The sequence below is a fragment of the Colossoma macropomum genome, unplaced genomic scaffold, assembly GCF_904425465.1.
Source record: "Colossoma macropomum unplaced genomic scaffold, Colossoma_macropomum, whole genome shotgun sequence".
Lineage (NCBI taxonomy): Eukaryota > Metazoa > Chordata > Actinopteri > Characiformes > Serrasalmidae > Colossoma > Colossoma macropomum.
The window spans coordinates 24255800-24264961 of record NW_023494789.1 but is presented as its reverse complement, the minus strand read 5'-3'; the positions used below and the strand labels follow the sequence as shown (position 1 = coordinate 24264961).

At 38.2% G+C, this 9162-nt stretch overlaps 1 protein-coding gene across 1 annotated transcript; it reads right to left on the bottom strand.

Annotated features, from left to right (window-relative positions):
* Positions 1-755: 755 nt before the first annotated feature.
* Positions 756-8643, bottom strand: klf1 (Kruppel-like factor 1 (erythroid)). The gene is made up of 3 exons (XM_036570626.1): positions 8309-8643; positions 6107-6902; positions 756-3054 (listed from the first exon to the last, which is right to left on the bottom strand). The coding sequence occupies exons 1-3, from the start codon at positions 8381-8383 to the stop codon at positions 2879-2881; spliced, it is 1047 nt and encodes a 348-aa protein (XP_036426519.1). The 5' UTR covers positions 8384-8643; the 3' UTR covers positions 756-2878.
* Between the last annotated feature and the right edge of the window lie 519 nt (positions 8644-9162).

Here is a 9162-nt window from a genome sequence, read left to right as displayed (position 1 = left end):
TTATGGTTTTGTTTGGATTAAATAGCCATTTTATTTGCTATAGTGATTTGTTTTTATGAGTTTGTTTTTCGAAGTTGCGTTGTTTGTTTATGTTTTATGTTTTGTTTGTTGAAATTCTATGTTTGTATGTTATTTTGTTGAAGTGTTTTTGTTGAAGTTGTTTGTGAAAGTAGTTGTTTTGTTTGTTTATGATGTTTTGTTTGTGAAAGCATTTGTTTTGTTTGTTGCAGTGGTTGTTTTGTGTGTTTATAATGTTTTGTTTTTTAAAGTTGCCTTTTTTAATGCTGTTTTGTTTGTTGATGTTTTATGTGATGAAGTTGTTTTATTTTTTGAGGTTATTTTGTGTGTGTATGATGTTTTGTCTGTGAAAGTAGTTGTTTTGTTCATTGAAGTTGTTTTGTTTGTAGTGGTTTGTTTATGATTTTGTTTATGATTTTTTTTAGATAATGGATTGTTTTGTTTGCTGATGATGTTTTGTTTTTGGAAGTTGCTTTGTTTGTCTATGTTGTGTTTGTTGTAATTGTTTTGTTTGTTGAAGTTGTTATGTTTGCTGAAGTTGTTTTGTTTGTGACATTGTTTTGTTGAACTTTTTTCTGAGTTCTGTTTGTTGTAGTGATTGTGTTGTTTACTTGTTTTTTGTCAATAGTTTTGTTTATTGAGGTTGTTGACTTTTCCGTGAGTTCTTTTGTCTGTTGTGTTGAGTTGAATATTTTTCTCCTCTGTTGCCCTCTATTGATGAAAAATGAGAACTGCACTTTTTTCGAAGCCTGTTGTCACTTTATTATGAAGGCAGTTTATATAAATATGGAAATAAATGCAAAATGTACAAAAGGTGGTAAGATGTTATACAAATAACAAAAAACATCTACAAAAGTATGCAATAAACTTTTTTTCTTTCTTTTCCATAATTATATCTTTAATCCCATAAATAGTTACACATGTAGGCTGTATTTATTCACAATAACATTCAGGACATTCTTATTAAACTGAAACTGGGACAAAACAGAAATGCATTTTGAGAAGTTCACATTGAGTGTGTGTTGAGTCAGATGTTTGGGTCACTCTGTGGAATATTACAGCAATGGGGAAGATTTTATAACCTCTATTCCACCCGGCAGCCCACTGCAGTGTACAGAGTTCAGCGCTGAGTCTTTAGCTTTCAGCTGCCGTGTATTTCGGCTTGAGGGATGTGACGGTGTTGTGTTCTCTCTTTCTTTCTCTCTCTCTCTCTCTCTCTCTCTCTCTCTCTTTTTCATACCGTTTCCTCTGCCCTACAGCTCCCTCTGCTGCACCAACAAACTGGTGAGGAACTTCAGGAAAGTCCAGACGCTCTAATTTACAGCAGTTACTGTACTGGATGCAGTCAGTTGTGTTTTAAACTCAAAATAAGACCAAAACTATAGACTTTAGAGTCCTCTGAGGAAATGAATTAATGTTGCTAGATGTGCATTGTTTATTCTCTGTTATATACATGTCAGTTTTATCTGTGTGTGTGTGTGTGTATATAGTGTGTATGTAGACGTTTATTAGGTATATTATAGAAATAGTTTGGCCAAAATTCAAAATTACACAATATTCCACTGACTACAGATGTAGTCAATGAGCAGAAACACGTTTGCTGACCACATTTTGCTTCTTTAGTTTAGAACTGGAGCTACGAAGCTAATGCTGCCAACACTATAGGTCAATAGTCACCCAAATCTTTTGTGTAAATACATCCCCAAATGTTGTCTCAGCTTGCTCAAACCACATCCAGGTCTCCGTTAAGGTGGCGCAGACTTGTTTATGACTTACACATGAACTATAAATATGAACAAAACTTTACGGTATAGCTCTTTAGACACTTTACAACAGCAGGTGTTGTGCAGAATCCAACGCCCTTCATGTTCATGCACATCACACTAGATTACATTCACAATTTCTGTTGTGTGTATTTTTATAAATGCATATATTCAGTTAGGAAAATGAAGATTAAACAGTTATTTATAAAAAATCAGGAACGTAGTCTAGTGTCCATATGCCTATGTAAAGTGTGTGAACATGAAGGGGTCTCGGATTCTGCTAGGAGTCAGAAATCAGCACAACACCTGCTGTCTTAAGTCTCATACTGTGTCCTAAACTAAAATCTACAAGTCTGTGCTGTTTTATTGAAGACCAGGATGTGGGTTGAGTGGCTGAGAGATGTTTTGGGGATGTATTTACAGGAAAAGATTTTGGTGACTATTGACTTCTACTGTTTGTTAGCTGCGTTCGTGTTGTAGCGCTCAGTTTGGACTCCACACACGTCTTTGCTAATTTATTACATCTGTGAAAAGAGGAACATTGTGTAGCTTTTCTGACAAACTTTTTCTCCAACAGGGCTGGGACCACTTACATATGTATCGATTATTAATGTTAACGGCCATTAAATTGATAAGTTGATTAATTTTTTTTTGTTGTTTTTTTCTTTCTTTGGTCTGAAGCTCCAGTCTCTTATTGGTGGTGATAGGAGCCAGATGTCCACCTTTAAGAGCTCCCTCACAGAAAGTAATAGCATGAAATGGTTATGAATACACTGCCTTATGTCTGAGACATTGTTTTATGATAGTTTTGAGAACTTAAAATCCATTGATGGTGGAGGGATACATGCGCTGTGAGGCAAAATAGTCCCCAAAGAAAACTTATTATTTCAGATTTTCCACTATTTTCCCATCATCAACATTCCATATAAAACTCAGAAGACATGTGTAGGTTCATGTAGACATTTTGAATTATTGGATTTCCCTATTATATACCAGTGGTTTCAAATAATAAAAAATATAATTTATTGATTTTTCCCAGCCCTGGTAAAGTGTGGATGTGTTGTGTGTACGTTGTGCATGCGTTGTGTGTTTCTGTATCAGGCATGTCTCTTCATGTGCAGTGCGAGGTGGTCTGAGCGACTGAAGGCCCGCTGGCACAGAACACACTCATACGGCTTCAGGCCGGTGTGTTTACGGTAGTGACGCGTCAGTTCATCAGAGCGGGCGAACTTCCATCCACATCCATCCCAGCTACAGCTGTACGGCTTCTCACCTACACGCAGGCACAGAGAGTGAGAGTGAGAGTGAGAGTGAGAGGAGAGAGAGAGAGAGAGAGAGAGAGAGAGAGAGAGAGAGAGAGAAAGAGAAAGAGTTGTTATTATCACTTTTCATAGACTCTAAAATGTCCAACTCCATTTTCCTTTAAAGGGCCAACATCATGGAAAAACATTTCTTTACTTTTTTAAGAATTAAAGTGGTTAAAACTGGTTAAAGTTTAAACCAGTCCAGACATCCCACATGGAAAATAAAGCTTGTTTTTTTTTATTTAGCTTTTGTGATGTCACGCAAACCAAAACTTTTGCATATATCTACCTGTTTAGCCTGAAGCGCCCATTTACACTGATGTTATTGGAGCCAAAACAGAGCTCATTTACACATATCAGCCTTGATCAGAGCTTGTTTAATTCTAAGGTTAAAAGAGGTTGGAATATGATCATATAAAAAAGAAATAGAATTGTTTTGTATATAAAATCACACAAATGTTATAGCTGGACCTCAGGGGGAAAATAAATGCAAAATATAGAATATATGCCCTAAAATTTTCTTAAACTTTTAAAGGTTTGGCAATACAAATGTTAATTTTTTTCAATGTCAATAAAGTACCATGAATTAGCCTTTAATATCTGGTTATATGCTTGTCGGGTGATGTATCTTCCAGTAAAACAGAAGCTAACACAAAACTATGTTTCATGAGCTTCTTAAAAAATTTATTGAAGTTTACATTCTCAGATGTGATATAACAAGTTGGATGCTGCTCCTCCACAATGCTGTGAAAAGGTAGAAATTCTTCTACAAGAATTCTGTCTTAAGCTTTGAGGTTGATTTAACAAATACACTACAATGTTTACAGTAATTGAGGCTATGTTGAGCTATATGTTAATATTAGCTAGCTGTCGCAACACATAGAATAGCAATAGCAATAGCATCATTAACGACCGTTAGCTAACATTGGCTCTACCTGTCGTCAACAGGACAGAATGTTGTGTTTAGCCAGCTAATGTTAGCGCTAATAGCCAATGTCTGCTAGCTAGCATTGGCTCTCATCTTCAACAGGACAAAGCACAGTGTTCAGCTAGCTAATGTAAGTGTTAATAAGTAATATTAGCTAACCAATGTTGGCGAACTTTTCCGTTCTAACTTTGTTTGGTCACTCTAAAGAGGTTCTTGATTTGTGTGCTTCTCCAACAGACCTTAAACAGTTTCAGAAAACCTGATCAACCTCACAGACAACTCGATATGTAGATGAAGAGCTGGATCAGAAATTATGCCGAGGCGGAACATCATGTTTAGCTAATCCTGGCTCAAAAAAAAAAGGCTGAGGCTTACCTTTTTTGGTGATAGCATTGGTGTTACACAAAAAATTAGCAGTACGTTGCTATGAATACATTTGAAAATGTGTTTTCTGAGGAGCTGCTTTAGATGAGCTAACATGCTAACAGAGCTAACCAGTACAGCACAGGATGCTAATGAATACTCAACATCTTTCCTCCTATTTTATCCTCAGTGGACGATGTGCCAACCCTGCTGAAAAAAACAGCACAGTCTAGCATGTATTCCATGCTGGTCTAAGCTGATTTATGCAGGTCTTACGGAGCCCCGGAGGGGGCGGAGGTAAAAAAAAATAAATAATTCGAGCGAACGTTTTGTAGTTCGTACGCACGTTTTCTCTTATTCATGGTCACGATTTCTTAAATCGTTCCCTCGTTTTCTTTTAATCGTGCGCACGTTTTCTTTACTTCGTGGGTTCGTTTTTTTTATTATTTGTGATCACGATTTTCCAATTCGTTCTCTCGTTTTCTCTTAACCATGGTCATGTTTTATTTTTAATTGAACGCACGTTGTTTGTACTTTGATGACAGCTCCCTGAGACTGTCTGACGGGTTTTGACGTGTTAGATTGATGAGATAATGAACAGAGATGCTCATTATGAGGAAACTGCAGCTCCTCTTCACAGCGAACGGACCATGGTGTTTCTGCTCCCGCGTCAAGCTGCGGTGTTAGAGACCATCATACAATTACAGGAAGAAATGATCAGCGTTTCAACATCCTCACATTAATATATCTACATCTAATCCATAGATCTGTTAAACTCTCTCGCCATTTGACCTCATCCCACATGAATGTTTCTGTGTGTGTTTAATTTATTGATAATTTCTTCCTGTAATTGTGTGATGATCTCTAACACCGCAGCTTGTTGCGGGAGCAGAAACAGCGCTAAGTGTCTACATCTCTGTTAAATATGATCATTAGACAGTGCAGTTTAGTGAAGATTGTGGTTGTAGTTTGTTGTCTTCTTTCATTTCACCACCAAACTGCAGCTGCACTGATGAATCTGAGGGCCGTTTGCTGTGAAGACGAGCTGCAGTTTCCTCATAATGCCCCAAATCAAAATCAGACGGTGCTCCGTAAGGTCTAGTGCCGATCTTGTGCTGGTTTAGCTAGTTGACTTCTGGTTTAGCTTGTCACTCTGTATGTTTCATGCTGGTTGACCAGCATATCAGCATCTGAATCACAACATATGCTGGTTTTGTAGCCATACTAATCTATTCTGTTATTTATTCATATTTTATAAGCAGGGAACATATTAGTTTGTCAGAAAACTATAGTTTCGCTGTAGTTAGCCTAGTTAGCTATAAAGCCACGCTATCTCTGTCTAACTTAGTACAGCCCATTTTACAGTCCTTTTCAAACATAAGATTGGCGTCTAACAGAATTGTTAGTCACTATATTTCCTCTATCCACTCATAATTAAACAGAACGTACACTGTTAGTGATTTCAATAAAATACTGACTCCTCAGATGGCCGAGTACCTCAGTACACATACACATGTCTAGATATTGGTATGCTAAGTTTGAGTGGTGTCAGAAACTAGGAAGTACCAATTTTCCAACTTGTACATTGTGCTTCAACAGCGGACAAAGTCGTATTTACAACTGGTCAACTCTGGTTCTAGATGACGGAGATCATGGTATGTATTGTTTAACAGACTCTAAAGTTGTAATATTCAACAGTTTCATGTGTTTTTGTCATGACCCACACTCACCTGTGTGTGTGCGCAGGTGTGCTTTAAGGTGTGAGCTCTTGGTGTATGTTTTGGTGCAGCCGGGGTAACTGCAGCAGTGCATAGCTGCCCTCCTCCTGCCCGCTGTCCTGCGGCTGCGCTTTACCTCCACTGCTGCAGGGGGTGCTGTGGAGTCTGCGAAAACACTAGGGTTGTGCGTGTGGGAGGGAGGAAAGTGGGCATATCCGGTCTGGGGCAGGTAGGGCCTGGTGTGCGCATGGCTCTGGACGAAGTTGTACTGATAATGTGGGGGCGGGGCCAGCGGCTCCAGAGGCTCTGCCCCCTCAGAAAAGTGGGGCAGGTGGGGGTAGTGGTGCCCAAACTCCCATGACCTTACTTTGCAGTCACTTTGGTGATGGAAGCTGGGCACATGGGAAAGGGGGAGGTTCTGGACACCTTTCCCATGATGCTCTGTGCTGTAGGCAGCACCATAGAGGGATGTGGGCAGAGATGAGGTCATGCACTCATTGGACAGAAGATCCACCAGAGAGCTTGACTGATTGACCTGCTGGATGTCCAGCCTGGCTTGACCTCTCTGCCCGCCTCCGTCCTGCAGCAGAGGATGCTGGGAAGTGTAGTTCTGAGCACCGGTCTGGTCCGGAGACGTACTGCCCCACTCTGACAGCAAAAGCTCCATATCCCAGCATGCTTCAGTGTCCTGGCCATGGTGTTGGTGTCTCAGGTGCTGGGAGGCGTCTGTGTGGTCGGCACTCACAGACACGCTTCTCTCAGCTGGAGAGTGGAGGCTACTCATGGGGCAGTCCTCAAACTTCCACATCTTTTGGAGGGAAGGGAAAAACAAAAATACCGTTAACGTGAGAGTTTGGCCTAAAATCAGATTTACGCAATGTTCCCAACTTACCCCAAAATGTAGCCAAGGCTTATGTAGATAATAAGCTAAAATGTATTGTTTTTAGCTATGCTGATGTACTTTAGTCCATGTCTGTAGATGACAGTGAGACATACAGTATCAGAAACCACATAATCAAGTCTACTAGACATACTGAACAACTCCACACGCTTTGAAGTGAGCATGTGATGACTTAGATGCACTTAGCATAAATGATGTTAATACATAAGCTTCTATTACTTGTTAGCTACATTAGCCTCATAGCTCCAGCACTGAAACTGCTGCAGCAAACTTCAGGCATTAAACATGTCTTGGCTGATCGGCTACTCTTGGTGGAGTAAATTTGACTTATTTGGTCACTAGTATTCAATTACATTTAGCTTTGTGTCATTTTGTTTAGCCACGTAAATGAACTCTGAGGAAGAGTGATTAAAGAATAAATTAGAAGCTGTTCACTGTTGCTGACACTGAGCTGCAGCTCACTGTTAAAACAGGTATATTGAAATGTACAGAACTGAAATCTACAGGAATGAATATATATATATATATATATATATATATATGTGTGTGTGTGTGTGTGTGTGTGTGTGTATATATATATATATATATATATATATATATTATATATATATACTTACCATGGGTGGTCTACTAAAGACCAAAATCTAATGGGCTTCAATGTAGAGAATGTTTTTTCCAGATTTACAGCAGTTCAATATATATATCATTCAGTCTTCACTCAGAGCTCATAGTGCTAATATGTTTGTTGCATTTGCGCTGTAATTGTGCTATCTCATTATCTCATTACAGCACACACACCCCCCACCCCCCACTCTACACACACAGGTTTTTTCTGAATGGAGACTACATTACTAACTTGTTGGGCTCAAGACTTTATATCATTTTTCATTTTGATTAATTTGGTGCTTATGATTCTACAAGAAAATATTTCTGTGCATATTACTTAAAATATTATAATTATTATTTGTAATATTATTATTATAATAATATTACAAATAATATTATCATAATATTATAATATTATTATTATTAATAATATAATTATTATAATAATATTATAATATAATATTATTATTATAATAATAATAATAATAATAATAAGTAGCTGTAGTAGTAGTAATAATAGTAATTAGTAAGTCGTGAGTAGTAATAATAATTAGTAATAGTAGTATTAGCAATATATCTTTTGCTCAATTGCAGTTCCTTATTTTTAATTTTTTTTCTCTCATGTATTTTGTTATTCTGCAGAGCAGTTTAAGCTGCATTTTAATTAGGATTATTATTATCATTATTATTATTAAAAGCATTCTTACCGTCATGTTGTCTGTAGAATTGTTGAAGTTTGAGAATGAGCTGAATGAGGGCAGTACAGCCTGAGTTACAGCCATCCGCCAACACTGCCGAAAACACAGCCACTTTCAGGAGCCTTACAGAGTGAGGAGGTTTAGGGTTTGTTTGGTCCTTCAAAAAGTAACACCTGACACAGTAACGATACATCAACTTATTTACTAGTGTTTCTAAAATTACACACACAAACAGGTCGGTTCACACTTCACACCTCACAGTTGCTGTACAGTTACTCTCTCTCTCTCTCTCTCTCAGCTGTAGCGCTGACTCTAAGACCCTCTGCTTTCAGGCAGTTGTGTCCTAAAGGGCGGGGCTGCACTGTGTGAGTGGGATGACTGTTCAGACTTTGTGGACGTTAGATGTCTGAGAGCCAACAGTTTACAACCAACAGATAATTCACAAACTTCACCAATTGCTCCTCTAGTACATCACAACTTTATTTGGTGTCAAAAGTTTTCTTCTTTAGTTTTAGCACCAAAGCTTTGAGGCTAATTTAGCTAACAAGTGATGGAAGCAGCATTAGAGCCAATGGCAGGGTTAAGCTATAATGATAGAGCCAATGGTTGGGTCTAGAAACAGTGATATAGACTATGGTAGGGTCTAGAAACAGCATTTGAAGCAATGGTATGGTCAAGAAGCAGTGTTAGACCCAATAGTAAAATCAGTTAACAGTTTTAAATCAATCTATAGTTTTAAATCAATTTATCAAGCTATAGTGTTAGAGCCAATGCTAGGGTCAAGTAGCAGCATTAGAGTCAATGGTATGATCAAGAAGCACTGTTAGAGGCAAAGGTATGGTCAAGCCATAGTTTTAGAGCCA